Source organism: Microcaecilia unicolor, chromosome 10 (genome assembly GCF_901765095.1).
Source record: "Microcaecilia unicolor chromosome 10, aMicUni1.1, whole genome shotgun sequence".
Lineage (NCBI taxonomy): Eukaryota > Metazoa > Chordata > Amphibia > Gymnophiona > Siphonopidae > Microcaecilia > Microcaecilia unicolor.
In genome coordinates this window covers 36,189,122-36,209,429 of record NC_044040.1, presented here as the reverse complement: position 1 = coordinate 36,209,429, position 20,308 = coordinate 36,189,122, and the positions used below count along the sequence as shown (strand labels likewise).

Sequence of the window (20,308 nt, the reverse complement as noted above, 5' to 3'; positions counted from 1 at the left end):
GTTCCCCTCTTTCCTCCATCTTGTTTAACATTATGATGATACCTCTTGGTCATCTTTTAGAAAAACATGGTCTTTCGACATACATATATGCTGATGATGTCACCATTTATATCCCATTCTCTAAGGAATTACTCGGCATAACTCACATATTTAGTCTAGGGATAATACTTATGGAATCATGGGCTTCTAATTTCAAACTAAAACTTAACACGGATAAAACTAAGTTTCTAATTATAACTCTCATCATCCTATGAATCTTAGTAACTTTACTATGAAGAACAAAACCAATTCCCTTGAGTCATCAATGAAAATCCTAGGAATCACAATAGATTGTTTCCTCAACCTGAAAACCAAGTCTCTAAGTTGACCTAGAGTGTCTTTCACTCACTTTGGAAGCTAAAGAAACTGAGGCCATTTTTCTCTAAATCTGTCTTTCGTACTTTGGTTCAATCCCTTGTCCCCCCCAAAATTCGACTATTACAATTCTATCTATTGCGGTCTTAAAGGTGGTCTTCTCAAAAAATTACAAACAGCTCAAAATGCTACTGGCTAGTCTTATATGTAGATCTCCTCGCTTCGCCAAAGCCACTCCTCTTTTATATGAGCTACACTGGTTACCAATAAGAGATCAAATATCTTTCAAATTATGTGTTTTCCTTCACCAAATCCTGTTTGGTCAAGCCCCATCATATATGAATAATCTTACTGAATTACCCCTTCATAATACTGTTTCATCATCTAGAGAATATCTTGTCTTACGTTTCCCTATCTGTAAGAATGAGATATATAAAACAATTCACTCGGCTAATTTCTCCTATCAAGACACCAAAATTTGGAATTCTCTTCCTAAATCAATCAAGTTTACAGATGATTACCTAAATTTTAAAAGTCTTCTAAAAACACTTTTCTTCAGTCTGGCCTTTCTGAATACAAATAACTGTATTTGAATTTTACCCACACCCTTTTCTTAATCTCATTTTCCATCTAGTACTACCTAATTATGTTCACACCTATCCACCCTTAATTATTTGTCCTTGAGATAGTCTAAAGTCCCGGTTACTTACTGAATATGTATTAATTTGCTTCTTAAAGTTATTGTAATTTGTGTTATATTCACTTTATTGTTTGTAAACCACATTGAACTTGAGTCTATTTCGAGCTAAAGTGGGGTATGTGTCATGATTAAATAAATAAATAAATAAATAAGTACTGCCTGCCCAAAGGTGTTGTCTCAGAGGGAGGAAGATGAGACAGTAATATCTGGTGGACAGAAGATCAAGATGCTGCTTTGTAAATGTCAAACAGTCAAATATCGTGGAGGTTGGCAACTGCACCAGTCTTGGCCTTTTGGTGGTGGTATCTGATTTTGCCCAAAGAGGGCATGTTGATACGACTGTAACAGAAGTCAGTGCAGTGAATAATCCAGTTTGAGATACTTTATTTCAAACGATGTACCGCCTTTCAGGAAAAAATCAAAGTGGTTCGCAATCTCCGCAAACAAACCTTTTCCAGAGATGGGAAGGCGGTAGAACTAGAGGACATGAATTGAGGTTGAAGGGGGGAAACTCAGGAGTAATATCAGGAAATATTTTTTCACAGAGAGGGTGGTGGATACATGGAATGCCCTCCCGCGGGAGGTGGTGGAGATGAAAACGGTAATGGAATTCAAACATGAGTGGGATAAACACAAATGAATCCTTTTTAGAAGGAATGGATCCAAGGAATCTTAGCGGAGATTGGGTGGCCACGCTGGTAATTGGGAAGCAAAACCAGTGCTGGGCAGACTTCTACAGTCTACGCCTTGATCGTGACTGAATAGATATGTGGGGCTCAAGTGTAAATTTTAACAGGCTTCCACATTAGCTTCAGAACTTTTAGTACAAGAGTGCTAGGCAGACTTCTATGGTCTTTGCCCTCGTCTGTGCCCTGAGAATGGCAAGGACAAATCAAACTCGGGTATACATATAAAGTATCGCATACCACGTAACATAGTAGATGACGGCAGAAAAAGACCTGCACGGTCCATCCAGTCTGCCCAACAAGATAACTCATATGTGCTACTTTTTGTGCATACCCTACTTTGATTTATACCTGTGCTCTTCAGGGCACAGACCGTATAAGTATGCCCAGCACTATCCCTGCCTCCCACCACTGGCTCTGGCACAGACCGTATAAGTCTGCCCAGCACTATCCCTGCCTCCCAACCACCAGTCCTGCTTCCCACCACCAGCTCTGGCACAGACCGTATAAATCTGCCCAGCACTATCCCCGCCTCCCAACCACCAGCCCCGCCTCCCGATCTTGACTAAGCTCCTGAAGATCCATTCCTTCTGCACAGGATTCCTTTATGCTTATCCCACGCATGTTTGAATTCCGTTACCGTTTTATTTATTTATTTATTTTATTTACATCAATTTATATACCGTATCTTATTGCTACTGCAAGACAGAACGGTTTACAATTTATAAAAAAAAAAAAAAATAAGAGCAGTACAATAAGTACAAATTGGACAAACATTAGAACTCCAATCATTACAGGAAAGCACAGCAAACCCAACAAACTAGCTACATAAGATGAAAACAATATAACTCATGATTAATACACAGGAGAACACTGCAGATACAAAATTAAATACATAATATAATCTACACAGACAGATAATACAGTTTTGACTTAGTATATATTACAGATGCCCATTTATAACCTTTCTTCCATTATTCTAAATTCTGATCTACATACTCGATAAAGTAGAAGGTTTTCAAAAGTTTCCGAAAATGAAAGTAAGATTTCTCAAGTCTGATCTCTTTTGGAAGGCCATTCCAAAGAGAGGGAGACAGATAGAAAAAAGCCGAATTCCGTGTAGATTCCCATCTAGCCCTAGCAAGAGGAGGAATCACTAACCTGTTATCTGTCAGGGATCTAAGGGTTCGTGTGGCAGTGTAAGGAATAGTTAGATTTGACAGGTAGTCAGGATTTAGTGTATAAAAGGCCTTATGGGTCAAGACTAAGGCTTTAAACTTAACTCTTGCTTCAACTGGAAGCCAATGCAGTTGATGTAGCAAAGGTGTTACTCTGTCATCCCTCCGGGCCCTACAAATCATACGTGCTGCAGTATTCTGTATTCTTTGTAATCGCTTCAAGCTAGCTTGGGTGATCCCTGAATATATGATATTACAGTAGTCTAAGCGTGAGGTAATATAAGCAGATGTCAACGTTTTAAGGGAATCCTTACTAATTGAATTCCTAACTGACCGAAGTCTCCTAAGATGGAAAAAAGATTTTTTCACTACATCAGATATTTGTTCCTCGAAAGTCAGAGCAGAATCAATTATAACCCCAAGGTATCTAAAAGATTTAACTGTAGGGATATTCTTGCCAAATAGCATAGGTACCACTGCTGGACATGTGCCCTGTCCTACTATCCAAGATGTTATAGTCTTATCTGGATTTAATACTAATTGATATGTTGTGAGCCAGTCTGCCACTTTATCCACCACCACCACCTCCCGTGGGAGGGCATTCCAAGCATCCACTACTCTCTCCGTGAAAAAATACTTCCTGACATTTTTCTTGAGTCTGCCCCCCTTCAATCTCATTTCATGTCCTCCCGTTCTACCAACTTCCCATCTCCGGAAAAGGTTCGTTTGCGGATTAATACCTTTCAAATATTTGAACGTCTGTATCATATCACCCCTGTTTCTCCTTTCCTCCAGAGTATACATGTTTAGTTCAGCAAGTCTCTCCTCATATGACTTGTAACGCAAATCCCATACCATTCTCGTAGCTTTTCTTTGCACTGCTTCAATTCTTTTTACATCCTTAACAAGATACGTTAACATGTAAAATAAGTTTATCTTGTTGGACAGACTGGATGGACTGTACAGGTCTTTATCTGCCGTCATTTACTATGTTACTATCCAGCTTATTTTCGAAAGAGAAAGACGCCCATATTTTGACCCAAATCGGTATAATCGAAAGCCGATTTTGGTCGTCTTCAACTGCACTCCGTCGCAGGAACGAACAAAGTGGACGGGGCATGTCGGAGGTGTGGTGAAGGCGGGACTGGGGCGTGGTTATCGGCCAAGGAGAGATGGGCATCTTTAGCTGATAATCGAAACAAGAAGGGCGTTTTGGACGAGAATTTGGTCCGCTTTATTTGGACCCTTTGTTTTCAGGTCCAAGTCCCAAAAAAGTGCCCCAACTGACCAGATGACCACCAGAGGGAATGGGGGATCACCTCCCCTGACACCCCAGTGGTCACTAACTCCCTCCCACCAAAAAAAACCCACTTTACAAACTTTTTTTGCCAGCCTGTATGCCAGCCTCAAATGCCGTACCCACCTCCATGACAGCAGAATATGTTCTATCCTGTGACAGCCTTTCCCTGGTTCTGATGTGGCTCTCGGGTGAGTGTGACACCTTTTCTGTTATGCGCACTGCAGAGTCACATCAGCAATGCATTGTGGTGGGTGTAGGGTATTGGGCTCCGTGATTCCACTAGCTTGTGTTAAATGCTCACGATGTTGGTAGTTGGTAGGCTCTACTCCCATGGTGCTTTTCCCTCTGCTTACTGGGTCAGAGTGTGCCCTGTTTTGTTTCCGATAGTCCATGAGGTAGTGGCCATTTTTGTAAGCCAGTTTTAGCTCCCTTTCATGTGTTACCCACGTTACTGAAAGTGGGCATTGTACAGCATTCTGCCAGCTCTGACCTACTACTAACCTCAGTACCAGGGAGACTCTTTGCCAGTGGGGCACAACCTCTGATCTGCAGTTAACTGTGAGTAAACGTGCTTATTCCAATAAAGGACATTTTCGGAGACATTAGTCTTCAGGAGTCAACTAGTATGCCAAGGTTCTACAGCAGCAACAAGTCCTAGAGGCCTGGAGCACTTTTAGTGGGTACCGCAGTGCACTTCAGGCAGGCGGACCCAGGCCCATCCCCCCTACTTGTAACACTTGTGCTGATAAATGGGAGGCCTCCAAAACCCACTGTACCGACATGTAGGTGCCCCCTTCACCCCTAAGAGCTATGGTAGTGTTGTACATTTGTGGGTAGTGGGTTTGGGGGAGGGGGTTGGGGGCTCAGCACCCGTGTTAAGGGAGCTATGCATGTGGCAGCTGTTTCGGAAGTCCACCGCACTGACCTCTAGGGTGCCCAGTTGGTGTCCTGGCATGTCAGGGGGGCCAGTGTACTACAAATCCTGGCCCCTCCCACGACCAAATGGCTCGGATTAGGACGTTTTTGAGCTGGCTGGTTTTAGTTTCTATTATCGCAAAAAAAAAAAAAAAACACCCAGCTCAGAAACAAACAAATCCATGGCATTTGGTCCGTGCAAACCATATTTTTGAAACAAAACAAAGATGTCCATTTTTTTCGAAAATACGGTCTGTCCCTCCTCTTCACGTACCCGTTTTCGGACATAGACGCCCATGGAGATAGGCATTCGATTATGCCCCTCCATGTATCTTAAAAATAATACAGTATAAATAAAAGCAAGAACTACAGTATATTAATAAGACAGAAAAAAACTCAATTTAGTTATATTGTTTGAAATTTCACTTATATGCTGATAATTTATATCACAGATACAAGGACACTGACTTTTGGAACCTATGCTAGGCCGCTACAAGGTGGTTGACAGGAATCAGGTCTGAAATAAACACACAGCCACTGGCATTCTCCCGGTGAAGGAGATAGAGAGTTGTGAGCATTTTCGCAAATCCTGTGTGTCTTTGAAATAATAAAGAAGAGCTCTTCTGTAGTCCAGGATGTGCAGCATTTTTGCAAATCCTGTGAATCTGAAATAATAAAGGAGAGCTCTTCTGTAGACCAGGATGTGCAGCGTTTGTTCTGCTGGGCCCAAGTGTGATTTGGAAAAAAGTACTGGTATGCCAATGGACTGGTTGATGTGGAAATCAAACAATTTTGGGAAGGCATTTGGGACGTGTTCAGCAGACTACTCAACTGGGAAAAAACTATGTGAATGGAGGATAGTGTACTGGGGTCTGTAGTTCACTTAACTGTGTGCTAATGCGATAGCTACTAGGAACACAGCTTTTTAGGTGAGATGCTTGACTCAAAGGTTCAAATGGAGGTTCAAGCAGTTTGGCAAGAACAAGACTGAAGTCATACTGAGGGTGCAGCAGTTGGAGAGGTGGTCTTGTGTTGACGAGGCCCCTCAGAGGGCAGACTGCAATTGGATGAAAGGATACGGGGTTTTCCCATGTGGTCATGACATGCTGCAATAGCCAAAAGATGGAGGTGGACCAAGATGGTTTGAAGGCCCAAAGTCTGAGAGGAACAATAGGTACATCAAAACTGCTGGTAAGGTGCATGTTACAGGAATTAGTGCATTGGCTGCACACCACAGAGAAAGTGAAAACTCACCTGTAGCAGGTGATCTCCAAGAACAGCAGGATACACATTTCCACTTTTGGGTGACATCCCTCAAACGTTGGCACAGACACTACCAAGTGTTCTAGAAAAAAAATATAAGCTTCTGGCAGCTTTGTACTACATATGCATAGGTGCCTTCCCACCCGACTCATTTGTACGGGACCAGCAGTTGAATAAAAAAGCTTAGAGAATACAACACCTAGGAGAAGTGGGAGGGTATCTGATATTGTGTTTCCTGCTGTCCTTGGAGAACACCTGCTACAGGTGAGTAACTTTGCTTTCTCCAAGGACAAGCAGGACATCACTTACCACATGTGGGAATGCCTAGCTACCCGGCTCACCAAAAACAACCACCAAAGGAAAATAGGGATTTTCAACAGCCAAGGTCAACCAGGAACTAATTAGACTAAAACTTATGTACATTCCCAATGTGTAGGCATAGTCTGGAACAGAATACAAAATGGGCCTGGGAGGGTGGAGTTGGATTCTAGACTCCAAACGAATTCTGAAGATTCTCTGACCAAACCAACTACTGTGTCGGGAATCCTGTTCAAGTTAGTAGTGAGATGTGAGAAGACCTTGTTGCAGCTTTGCAAATCTCCTCAATTGAGGCTGATCTCAAGTGGGGCTACTGACACAGCCATGGCTCAGATGTTGTGAGCTGCAACATGACCCTCCAGAGTTAGCCCAGTCTAGGCATAAGTAAAGGAAATGCAATCCGCCAGCCAACTGGATAAGGTGCATTTACCGATGGCTGCCCCCATCCTGTTTGGGTCAAAAGAAAGAAAAAGCTTGGTGGACTGTGTATGGGCTTTAGTCCACTCCAGATAGAAAGTTGAGGTTCAATTGCAGTCCACCGAAGGAGGTCTGATTGGGGGCTTAGTCAAAAATCAAACCTCTCATAAAAATGGACAACTAGAGGCTGTAAAGAAATGGGTTTACCTTCCACATGGTAATGGTAAGCTTTGATTGTACCAAGGTGAACCCTTACGGAATTGGGCTTGAGACCACAATCAGAAAGGTGCAGAAGGTATTCAAGCAGTTTCTGTGTAGGCAGGAAAAAGAATCTAAGGCCTTGATCTCACACCAGACAGCAAACCTCTTCCATTTAAAATTTTATGACTTTTTAGTAGAATCTTTTCTGGAAGCAAGCAGGGCATAGGAAACACTCATGCAAATGCAGGGACGCAACATCCAAGCCGTGAGGGCCAGGAATTGGAGATTGGGGTACAGAAGAGACCCCTTGTTCTGAGTGATGGGGGAGTCAGAAAGCATTCCAGTCTCCATCAGGATAGTTCCAGAAGTAGAAAGACCATATCTGCATGGTCCCCCGATCCTCCTTGAATGTCAGCAAAGTCTTCCTCACCAGAGGTATGAGAGGATGCGCATACAGGAGACCTTTCCCCCAATCAAGGAAAAAAGCATCTGCCACTAGTCTGCTATATGATCTCAACTTGGAGACTTGGAGAAGGACTGAGGAACTTTGTTGTTGAGATGAGTGGCAAAGAGGTCCACTGAAGGGGTGCCCCATGCTCGGAAGATCTGTCGGGCAACACCCATGCTGAGATACCACTCTTGTAGTTGCATCACCCTGCTCAGTCTGTCTGATAGGCTGTTGTCTTTCCCCACCAGGCATATGGCCCTGAGTACCAAACTCTTGCTTGGAGGCCCACTGCCATATCCAAACCACTGACAAAAGAGGTATGAACCTGTTCCTTCCTGCTGGTTGACAAAATACATTACAACCTGTCTGTTTGAATAAGGATAATCTGGAGCATCAACCAATCTGTGAAAGCCTTTAGAACATTCCAAATGGCCCTCAGCTCTAGGAAATTGATTTGAAGCTGGGTCTCCTGAGTGGAGCAATGACCCTAAATGTGAAGTTCAGGTTGGTCGCAAGTCATGTGAGCTCCCCAGACCAGATTGGGTGCATCTGTCATCAGAGTCTTGTATGAAGGAGGGATTTGGAATGAAGTCTGAGGAGAAAACTGGGCTGAATTGTCCACCACAAGAATGATTCCACCAGTTTCAGAGTGGCAGAGATAACATCCACTAGATTCCCGGAAGACTGACACCAGTTAGACTCCATTGGGCTTCTCTCAAATGGAGACGTGCCAGGCCATGTGGCCTAAAAGTCTCAACATCTGCTGAGCTGTGACCTGCTGGCCCTGTTGAACTTGATGAGCAATGCTGACTATGGCATCAACTCTGGCAGGTGGCAGGAAAGCTCAAGCTTGAACCATATCTAGCACAGCTCCTAGGAACTCCAATTGTTGAAATGGGAGAACACTGACCTTTGGGTAGTTGACAACAAACCTTAATAGCTCAAGCACATGAATGGTTCACTGCATTGATTCCCAAGCACCTTCTTTGGCACAAGCAGGAAGCAAGCAGCAGTATACGTTTGTAGTGCACTGGTCCCCCTGACATACCAGGACACCAACCGGGCAACCTAGGGGGCAGTGCAGTGGACTTCATAAATTGCTCCCAGGACCATTACCTTGTGTGCTGAGCCCCCCAAAACCCACTACCCACAACTGTACACCACTATAATAGCCCTTACCGGTGAAGGGGGGCACCTACATATGGGTACAGTGGGTTTGTGGTGGGTTTTTGAGAGCTCGCTGTTCCCTCCACAAATGTAACAGGTATGGGCCCACCTGGCTGAAGTGCACTGCAGTACCCACTAAAACTGCTCCAGGGACCTGCGTACGCTGTCATGGACCTGAGTAAGACATCTGAGGCTGACACACAGGCTGGCACGACATATTTTGAAAGATTTTATTTTAGGGTGGAAGGGGATTAGTGACCACTGGGGGAATAACGAGAGGTCATCCCCAATTCTCTCCTGTGGTCATCTGGTCATTTCAGGCACCTTTTTGTGCCTTAGTCGTAAGAAAAACAGGTCCAGGTGAAAACGTCCAAGTGCTCGTCAGGGACGTCCTTGTTTTTTTCCATTATGGGTCAAGTGTTAGGCACGCCCAAGTCCTGCCTTCACTACGCCTCCATCACACCCCCTTGAACTTTGGCCGTCCTTGCGACGGAGTGCAGTTGGAGACATCCTAAATCGGGTTTCGATTATACCGATTTGAACATCCCTGGGAGAAGGACATCCATCTTCCGATTTATGTCGAAAGATGGACATCCTTCTCTTTCTAAAATGAGCTCAATATTCAGTGTTACCAACAAATTGATTTTTTCTGCACAAAAGCAAAGACAGAGGAAACAAAAAATTTTTTTTAATAAAGTTACCTCTTAAATGTATCAAAAACACCTGAATCATCAAAGTTAATGGCATCAGGGTGTCCAGGAGGTAGACAGATATCTCCAAGGTGCATTTCATAGCAGGGAATGCCATGCTGAACCACAGTCAAACTTGGATAAAATGATGACCAACCTGTACCAATAAAAACAAAATTCAGCCTTTTAGCGCTTTGCTCATTATAAGTACCTGATACACTAGAAATTAATTTATTTAAGATGTTTATAAAACATCAATCAAATATCTAGGTGATTCACAAAATAACAAACATAAAATAGAAACATAAGATGTTGACAGATTAGGATCATCTGAACCACCAGCCTACAGATATGCAACTACCTACAGTGCTGTTATACATATTACCTTCCTCTCATGCATACTCCTTTGCCTCAAGGATTAATTATATGCAAGTGTTACACATGGTTAATATAGATTATTATGAAGGAATACTCAACAAAGATGAGACTCCCACTGAAACGTAGTTTGAAAGCAATGACCACAAATGCTCGCAGTCTAAGCTACAAATTTCATGATCTGGAAACCCTGATGCTTGAGGCAGACAGATATTGTTGCTTTCACAGAGACATGGTTCAGTGATTCCCATGAATGGCATCAGGGGTGTGCTGGTAAATTTTTAACAACAGGCTCTTTCTCTGGATGTAGCCAGCTCTGCAGTTGGAAGGGCAAGGGTGGCTGGGGGGGGCAACATTTGCCTCTCTCTCCTCCCTCCCTTTGTGCGGGCACGCTAGGCATACCTTTGCTGGCAGCCAATAAATGGACTGCCACCACTCCCAACATCTTGCTCTGAGCAGCATGCTGAAACTTCTCACCCATGCTGGAAAAGTCCCAGCCTGCAGTTCAGAGCTGGAAACAAGGAGTGGGGAGCAGCAGCAGTAGCCTATTTACTTGGCTGGCAGGGCTCAGCATCCCCACCAGCAAAGTAAAAGAGAATTCAGCAGGGGGCCCAAGCCCACATTTTGGGAGCCAGTAGTTAAAGTAGCCATGGAGGGCCCTACGTTAACAACCGGCTCCCAAAATTCTTAAAAACTTAACAGCCGGCTCTTGCGAGCCTGTGAGAGCCTGCTCCAGCACACCACTGAATGGCATGCAAACATATCTGGATACAATCTATTTAGGAAGGATAGAGATGGTCAAAAAGGTGGAATAGCTCTGTATGTGAGAAACAATATCACAGTAACTGAAATACGGGGGCCTGGTGGAAGGAAGAAGTGATTTGGATCACCTTAAAAGAGAAGATGGAACCTCTGTCCACATGGATGTTGTCTACAGACCTACAACATAATCAGAGGAACTAGATATAGATCTGGTTACAGATCTCCACAAGTTTATTTTATTTTTGTTACATTTGTACCCCGCGCTTTCCCACTCATGGCAGGCTCAATGCGGCTTACATGGGGCAATGGAGGGTTAACAAGTTGGGAAAGAAAGGGGAGGGTGCTGTTGCTGGAACATTTCAACCTGCCAGATATGGATTAGAAAGTTCCATCTGTGGAATCAGAAAGAAGTAGAGAGCTTGTGGATGTCTTTCAAAGTGCTCTGCTCAGACAAATGGTGAAGGAATCCATGAGGGAAGGAGCGAAGCTGGATCTGGTGTTCACAAATGGGGAAAGTGTGTCTAAGGTCTGAGTGGGTGCCCACCTGGGAAGTAGTGATCAAACGGTCTGGTTTGATATAACAGCTAAAGTGGAGGGCAGCCACTTGAATCTCAAAGTCCTGGATTTCAAACATGCTGACTTAAGTAAAATGCGGGAGTACCTGAAGAAAATGCTGATGGGCTGGGAGGACATACAAGAAGTGGAAAGGCAGTGGTCCAGGCTAAAAGGAAATATGGATACTGACCTTTATGTGAGGAGAGTAAATAAAAGCAAGAAAAAAAGGAAACTGATATGGTTCTCCAAGCAAGTGACTCAGAAAACAAAGGCAAAAGAGTTGGTGTTCATGAAATACAGAAAAACTTGAGGAACACAGAGAGGAATACCAGATGAAACTGAAAGAAGCCAAGAGAGATACATGTCTGGCGAAAGTGCAAGCAGAAGAACAAATGGTAGAAATGTAAGGAGGGAAGACAAGAATGTTTTTAGAAATATTAGTGAAAGGAGGAAGACAAAAAATGGAATTGTGAGACTGGAAGATGCTGTGAACCGCTATGTGGAGAATAAAGAGGAAAAAGCAAATCTGCTAAACAAATGTTTCTGTTCTGTGTTCATGGAAGAAAATCCTGGAGAAAAACCACAATTCACTGGCAAAGGTAAATAATATGAGACTGGAGTTAATATAGCACCGTTTACGGAAGAAAGCGTTTATGAAAAATTTGAAAATCTGAAGGTGGACAAAGCCATGGGACCAGACGGGATCTATCCCAGGATATTGCGGGAACTCGGAGAGGTTCTGGCGGGTCCTCTTAAAGATTTAATAAATCCTTGGAGACGGGAGACGTTGTGTGGGTCCGGAGAAGAGCAAATGTGGTCCCTCTTCAAAAAAGTGGTGACAGATAGGAAGCTGGGAACTACAGGCTGGTAAACTTAATTTCGGTTATTGGAAAAGAAATGAAAGCGATGCTAAAGGAAAGGATAGTGAATTTTCTGGAATCCAATAGGTTGCAAGATCTGAGCCAACATGGTTTTACCAAAGGTAACTCATGCCAAATGAATCTGATTGAATTTTTTCACTGGGTGACCAGAGAATTGGATCGAGGATGACGCTAGATGTAATCTGCTTAGATTTCAGCAAAGCCTTTGACATGGTTCCTCATAGGAGGCTATTGAATAAAGTTGTCAGGCTGAAGTTAGGACACAAAGTGGTGAACTGCATTAGGAACTGGTTGACAGACAGGTGCCAGAGGGTGGTGGTTAATGGAATTCACTTGGAGGAAGGAAAGTTGAGTAATAGAGTGCTTCAAGGATCGGTGCTGAGGCTGATTCTGTTCAATATATTTGTGAGCGACATTGCCAAAGGGTTAAAAGGTAAGGTTTGCCTTTTTGCGGATGATACCAAGATTTGTAACAGAGTTGACACCCCGGAGGGAGTGGAAAACTTGAAAAAGGATCTGCAAAAGTTAGAAAAATGGTCTAATGTTTGGCAATTAAAATTCAATGCAAAAACATGCAGATTGATGCACTTAGGGAGTAGAAATCCAAGGGAGCTGTCATGAAACACCTAGCCACCCGCTTGGGGTTACCCCGCAGTCACTTACAGGGTTTATTCCCAGCACAGCTCTGGTTCGCCAGCACCTGCCGCTCATGCTATACACTAGCACCCTGGGTCACAACCGCCTCTGGGTGAGACACCCGCTCTCAAATTAACCCCAGTGATATCTAGGTTACTGGAGCCACGCTCCCCGTAGTCTCACAATTCTCAGAAAACACTCACAGACCCAACACACAAACCACCAGGATTCTTTATCAGTCCAGACAGGCAGAACAAACAAACAATTGTGTTTATTCTGGGAACAGTGGACAAAAAAATGTGCAATTGGCAAACAATAACAGGTAACTGAAATATGGATCAATTATAACACTAACTAAACATCTATATACTGTCTAAACAGTAACCAGGAAGATCAGGACATATAATTCACCGAGCCTCAGCAAAGAGATCTGTCTCTTTCTTCCCGGCTAAGACTGAAGCAACAGCTAGCATCTGCTGGGTAACTTTCAAAACTCCAGGCCAATCAGAGCCCAGAACAGTCAAGTTTCAAACGTACACTGCTGCTTGCTTTCTGCTTGTGTAAGAAAAAAACACACTCAGTTCTCTGTAACAGCTTTAAGCATAAACATGCACCATCTGCTGGCCAAACAGGAGAAATACACTTAAGACATATTTAAGACAGGAAAATATCCAATACATTTTACACGCTTAAAACACTTTCTTCACAGGAGCTATATGTGTTAGGCGGTGAGAGGCTGATATGCACAGACAGGAAGAGGGACCTCAGGATGACAGTATCTGAGGATCTGAAGGCGACAAAACAGTGTGACAAGGTAGTGGCCACTCATATACAATAGCCAGAAAAATGCTAGGTTGTATAGAGAGAGAGAAAGACATAACCAGTAGAAGGAAGGAGGTGTTGATGCCCCTGTACAAGTCATTGATGAGGCCCCACTTGGAGTATTGTGTTCAGTTTTGGAGGCTACAGTTTGCTATAGATGTAAGAAGACTTGAAGCATTCCAAATGATGGTGACAAAAATGGTATGAGGTTTGTGCCAAAAGATGTATAAGAAGAGACTAGAAGACTTGAATATGTATACCCTAAAGGAGAGGAGGGACAGGGGAGATATGATACTTGAAGGGTATTACTATAGAAACAAATATTTTTCAGCGAAGGGAACATGGTAAAACTAGAGGATATAAATTGAAGTTGTGGGGTGTCAGAAAATCCTTTTTCACAGAGAGGGTAGTTGATACCTGGAATGCCCTCCCGAGACAGGTGGTGGAGAAAAAAATGGTGGCAGAATTCAAAAAGGTGTGGGATGAACACAGATGATCTATAATTAGAAAATGAACGGTATGTCAAGTAGCTGTAAAAACTAAGGCTGGTGCTGGGCTGGCTTGTACTGTCTATGTCCTGCATATAGCGATCCAGTTTAGGATGGGTTGGAGAGGACTTCAACAGAGACTCCAGTAACTTGGAACATGAGGACAGTGCTGGGCAGACTTTACAGTCTGTGTCCCGCAAATGACATGACAGATTCAGATAGGCTGGAGTGAGCTTTGACGGCAACTCCAGTAGTTGGAACATAAGGACAGAGCCAGGTAGACTTCTACAGTCTATGTCCCAGAAACACCAAAAACACACCATGATCAAGTATATAATTTCACATTCATTGTTGATTTTAATCTTGAATTGATAATGAATGAGATTGCTGGGTAACTGGATGGGACTGTTCAGCCTCAAAGTTCATGTTACATAAGGGCTCATTTTCATTTCTGGGGCAGGAGGCAACTTCATTGATGAGGCCCTAGTCCATCATTATCATATTCCTAAATAAAACTTGCCTCGACCCATCTCTGTGTCCTTGGTCTATGGGCACATTCAGTCATCAAGACCAAAACACTACAGATTGGGGTGTTACACAGGGAGGCAGTAACACTGTATATTCTACATGAAACCCATCATACTAGGCCTCTCTTGGTTACAATGGCACAACCCCCAGATTGACTGGGATCAGGGCCAGATAGCAGCTTGGGGTTGGCCCTGTCAAGAACGGTGCTTAAGCTCCATTACGCTCCCCATGTCGATGGCTGTTAATAAACTGGAAGGCTGGAAGTCCCTACCTCAGGCCTATCAGGAGATTGCAGATGTTTTCTCTAAACAATGGGAGAAGACTCTTCCACCTCACCAGGCCTACAGCTGTCCTACTGAGCTGTTGCTTGGGAAGACCCCTCCCCCCCTCCACAGGGCACAGCATACCCACTTTCATGCCCAGAGACCAAAGCCATGTCTGACTATATCAAGGCCAATCTGCAGTGGGGTTCATCTGTCCAAACGGGGCAGGATTCTTTTTCGTAGGTAAGGATTTGGGGGGGGGGGGGCTGCAGACGTGCATCAACTACAGGAGCTTGAACATGATTACCGTGAAGAACAAATATCCCCTACCACTCATCTCTGAACTCTCTGACTGACTTTAAGGCGCCTGTGTCTTTACCAAATTAGATCTACGAGGAGCCCATAACCTCATCCAAATCCAGGAGAGGGATGAGTGGAAAACAGCCTTCAACACCAGAGATGGACACTATGAATATCTTCTTATGCCCTTTGGCCTTGCCAGTGTTCCTGCCGTTTTCCAGAACTTCATTAATGATATACTCCGAGATATCTCTTGTACAAATGCATTCTTGTCTATCTTGATGACATCCTGATCTTCTCCCATTCACTGGACGGTGCTCTGCCATCTGCGCCTGAAACAACTATTCGCCAGATTGGAAAAATGTGTCTTTAAATGCTCTGAATTACCCTTCTTGGAGTACATCATCTCTGATCAGCAGTTGTGAATGGACCCGGCCAAGCTGTCTGGTATTCTTGACCTGCCTCAACCTTTGGACCGATGAGCTCTCCAGAAATTTCTGGGCTTCGTCAACTATTATCAGCAGCTCATCCTGAATTACAATGCCAGTACTGACCACCCAAACCATAGCCGTGTTTGACCATCGGAAGCAGGCCTTTATGGCTGCTCTGATCCTTTGACACCCCAATCCTGGGGAAAAGTTCTATGTCAAAGTTGATGCCTCAGCCATTGGAGCAGGCGCCATACTATCCCAGACCCATACCGAAACTGCTCCCTTCTGCTTTCTTCTCACAGACGTTTTCCCCAGATGACACTATACAACAGGAGACCAGAAGCTTTTGGCCATAAAAGTGGCACTGGAAGAGTGGCACCACTTACTTGAGGGGGCCAAATTCCCCTTCATTGTACTGACCAACCATAAGAATTTGTTATATCTTCAAGACACGTCGGCTTAACCCACGATAAGTCCAATGGTCCTTATTTTTCTCATGTTTTGATTTCCAACTGCGCTTTTGACCTGCGGAGAAGAATAATAAGGTGGACACCCTGTCACAATCTTTGGAAATGTCTGAAGACATCCGACCTCAAGCATGTGATCGACTCAACCCGAATCTGAACGTCTACCATCACATCGGTGCTGCCGGGCAAGACTAACATCCCAGACGACTTTGGGAGGACGTCCTCAAGTGAGGGTACAATTCTAAAATCGCTGGTCATCCTGGAATCTGGGTACACAGAGCCCATCTCCCATTCTTATTAGTGGCCCACTCTCAAGGATGTACGGGAATTCGTTTCAGCCAGAAACGCTCCCATGCCCATCCTTGGGGCCTTCTGCAACCTCTTCCTGTACCTAAGAAACCCTGGACCCACACTACGATGGATTTCATTATGGATCTTCCCCAATCTAATAGTTACACTACTATATGGGTGGTGGTGGACCGGTTCTCAAAAATTGCCCATTTCGTGCCCCTTGCCGGATTACCAACCCTTGGCCCAGCACTTTCTCAAGGATGTCTTCCGATTGCACGGCTTACCTGTCCCCATCGTCTCTGACCAGGGCATACAATTCACCTCCAAGTTCTAGTGAAGCCTCCATCGCTCCTACAGGTGAAACTGGAATTCTCCTCAGGTACCATCCACAGACAATGGTCAAACTGAGAGAGCAAATCAGAGTCTTAAGGTCTTCTTGCGAGCCTGTCTCTGTCCTACAGGATAACTAGTCTTAGCTGTTACCGTGGACAGAGTTCTTTTTTTTTTTTTTTTTATTTGTACCCTGCACTTTTTCCCACTCATGGCAGGCTCAATGCGGCAGGCAATGGAGGGTTAAGTTCTGTCATAATAATCGTGAGTGTGTCCAACAGGGTCTCTCCTTTCTGCACTGGGTACCTATGCCTGTACCCCGGCCTCAGACGTCACTGCGGTTGCAAAGACTATAACTTTGCTTTCTCAGATCTGGAAGATCACCCGAGACCTCCTACTTCAGACAACTCAGAGATTCAAGCAACAGGCCAACAAAAGGAGACACCCTGCTTCCAGATAGGGGACCCAGTACGGCTTTCCACATGGAATCTATGCCTTAAAGCTCCTTCATCCCAGTTTGCCCCTCAGTTCATTGGGCCATACCCAATGAATCGTCAGATTGGCCCTGTCACGTATCAAATAAAACTCCCAGCTAATCTGCGGATTCACAGCACCTTTCGTGTGTCCTTGCTGAAATCTCTGTTATTGAGGAAAATGACTAAGGTTTTCCCTACATCGCTACCGGCTGATGTGGACCCCGACAATGAGTGCGAATTGCAGGGTATACTAGACTCAAGAGGGTACGAGGCTGATTGCAGTATCTCATTGCTTGTATGGGTATTGGCCCAGAGGACAATTCCTAGGAACCAATGGCTGAAGTCCATGTTCCAGCCCTCATCCGCCGGTTTCACCACCTGTTCCCTCACAAACCCAAACCTGGGCGGGGGAAATGAGTATTAAGGAGGAGGTTCTGTGACAGTGCTGCCTTGACCCTGGCCCTGACCCACTTACATTTGGAGTGGCTTGTGGGACGGCATCCTTCCACAACCAAGGACACGCACACCCACCTAGGGAAAAAATGCCACAGCCCAATTATTAGAGGGCTAGCGGCGGGGTGACAGAGCGGTGTGGAAGAGTGACATCATGGGTCTGGGCATTCTTATCTTCTGATTCCTGCTTTGCCAAGCTTCAGCCTGGTCTCTTAGCCTCCTACTGGGCCAAGCTTGTGTCTTGCCTCTTCTCCATCAACTCTGGAAGTAACTGGCTACAGTCCTAGGGCTCACCACCCAGGATCACAACATTCATGTACAATTTCCCCAGTAATTCCAATTACTCCACTAAACCTGCTTCTTACAAAGCTAAAATTAAACCACTTAGGGGATGATTCACTAAGAATTTTTCCCAATTCTGTGAATATGGGAAAAAAACATCGATGAATCGGGCTATTAATGTTCACATTCAGCATGAGATGACTCAATACACACTATATTCAGGAGTTTTAAGTAAAGTAAGTATTACTTTCTTTATTGTAAACTTTGGATCATTGTAAATTATAGAAACTTGTTGGACAGCGCAAGGCCATTAATAGTTATACATGGTTCTTATGTAATATTTTTCTCTTTTGGAGCTAAAAAGAGATATTAAAATTAGGTGACAGCTCTTTTTTCTGTCAAGCAATGTATAACACATGCAAAATGTTTTCTTACCTTTATTTTTAACATAAAATGGATGGTCTAATCTGCACTCTGCTGTCAGCAAACCATCAACCACTGTACCAGGATCAAATGTCAATTTCAACACTGACTGTCCAAATGAAACACTCTCCTCATGTGAGATCAGTTTTAGACCATCAGATCCATACCCCTGGGGAAGCACATATAAATTTAAATCTAAACACCTCAACCTGCAAAATTAAAGAGGAACATAACATGAAAGGCAATTCTGTAATCTAGGCGACCGCATTTGTGTGTCCCCTTGTGCACATAAAATCTAATACTTATGCGCATTTTTACCTGCAAAAGAAGGTCTAACTGCTATTAACAGCATGCCTAACTTACATAGCACATAAATGCACAGGGGTAGAGCATGGGTAGGCCTTCCAGTAACACACATTTCTTACAGAATACTGTAAGTTACGCATGTTTCTAACACATCTAAGTGACCACATTTATGCTTGCTCTATTAGGCTTCTACTATACATCCTTGAGATGCCTAAATGGCGGTGCCCAGTTGTAGAATTGCCACAAGGAAGGCTTGCATATCCAAAGCATGAGACTGGCAATATTAATTTATAGTAATTATAATTGATCTGGCATCTTTTCATACTAAAATTGTTTTAAAATTCTTCTATGAATCTTTTATTTTTCATTCAGAAAATACTGAGTACAGACACTAAGAATTATGAGGTGCACATAACTGACTACTGCTTAATGTCACAGTCGGTCAAAATAAAATAATTTACCCTGTAACTGTCCATGGCGATATCCTCATTTTCACAGCCTTTTGGACTAGCAAAGTCTTCAACATTTTTCCATTCTTTATTGTGTCCTTTATGAAAGCGTAAGCGAGTGCCTGATATTTAAAAAAGTAAGTATTAAAAGGAAAGGAGTAAGTCTGAAGATAATCCATCAGGTAGCAAGTATTCTCTTACCTTTTAAAAAGCAATGCCATTGAGTTGAAGGCCAAGAATGGCACCAGCCTAAATCATCATCATCTGACAAGGATGACACACAGAAGATGCCAGACTCCGATTCACTGCTCGCCTGCTAAAAAAACACCCAAAACAAACAAAAAGAACCTAAGCAGTCTGGAACAATATTCTTGGAATCTAATAAGAGTACAAATATTAAGAATTAGTATATAGTAATTTAGCAAAGGGTTTTCTCTTCCCTAAACTAATACTGCACAGAATGCTACTGTATCATTGTCATGCTGGCAAACATGATCCATAGATTATTCAGGTCATCTCTACTGAGGTCCAACTTAAAAGCACAGTATATGTTGTTTGTTTTCTTGGGAAGACTACTTATTTTACATATAATCTTTTTATGCTAATTATTTCTAAAATATGTAAAGAAAGGTACAAGTACCTTCTTGATTGGACACTTTTTTTTTTTAAACAATGGTAAAATTTAATCTTACGTGTTCAATTTCCTTTTCTTGAGTACTGCTAGACCTGTCCAAACCAGTGGGTAATGTCCCCTGACCAGCAGATGAGGGTTGACAGTTTCCAGTGACATTACCAGCTAGTCAGTATCTAACAAAGCACACAGTGAATCCCATGAAACAGAACTAAAGCCCAAAGGGAAACCAGGGAATTTAGAGCACAGAAAGTGGCCTGGGGCTTCCAAACCAAGAACAGCTACTGAGCAGCTTCCCAAACCACCACTTTCTGGTTGGAATGCTGGACTGGTCTAGCGAGACTCAAAGAAAGGAAACTAACAGGTAAGATTAAATTTCACCATCCCCATCGTTCAGCTAGACCAGTCCAAACCACTGGGATGTACCAGAGTTCTAGATATCCAGGTGGGAGGAAGACAAGGCTCTCTGCAGAACTGCCCCACAAAGGAATGATGGGAGGACCGGGCTGTCACACAGCAAACA

The 20,308-nt window shown here is 43.6% G+C and overlaps 1 protein-coding gene across 3 annotated transcripts in view; it reads right to left on the bottom strand.

The window, feature by feature from the left end:
• Positions 1 to 20,308, bottom strand: part of HBP1 (HMG-box transcription factor 1) — a 72,759-nt gene that overhangs the window by 23,893 nt on the left and 28,558 nt on the right. For 2 of the 3 annotated variants that reach the window (XM_030216304.1, XM_030216306.1), the window contains exons 5-8: positions 19,356 to 19,470; positions 19,167 to 19,276; positions 18,412 to 18,568; positions 9,649 to 9,793 (exon numbers count right to left, since the gene is read on the bottom strand). In XM_030216304.1, coding sequence (XP_030072164.1) covers positions 9,649 to 9,793; positions 18,412 to 18,568; positions 19,167 to 19,276; positions 19,356 to 19,470 — 527 coding nt within the window. The remainder of the gene's footprint in view (positions 1 to 9,648; positions 9,794 to 18,411; positions 18,569 to 19,166; positions 19,277 to 19,355; positions 19,471 to 20,308) is intronic. The other variant, XM_030216305.1, reaches the window with a different exon arrangement.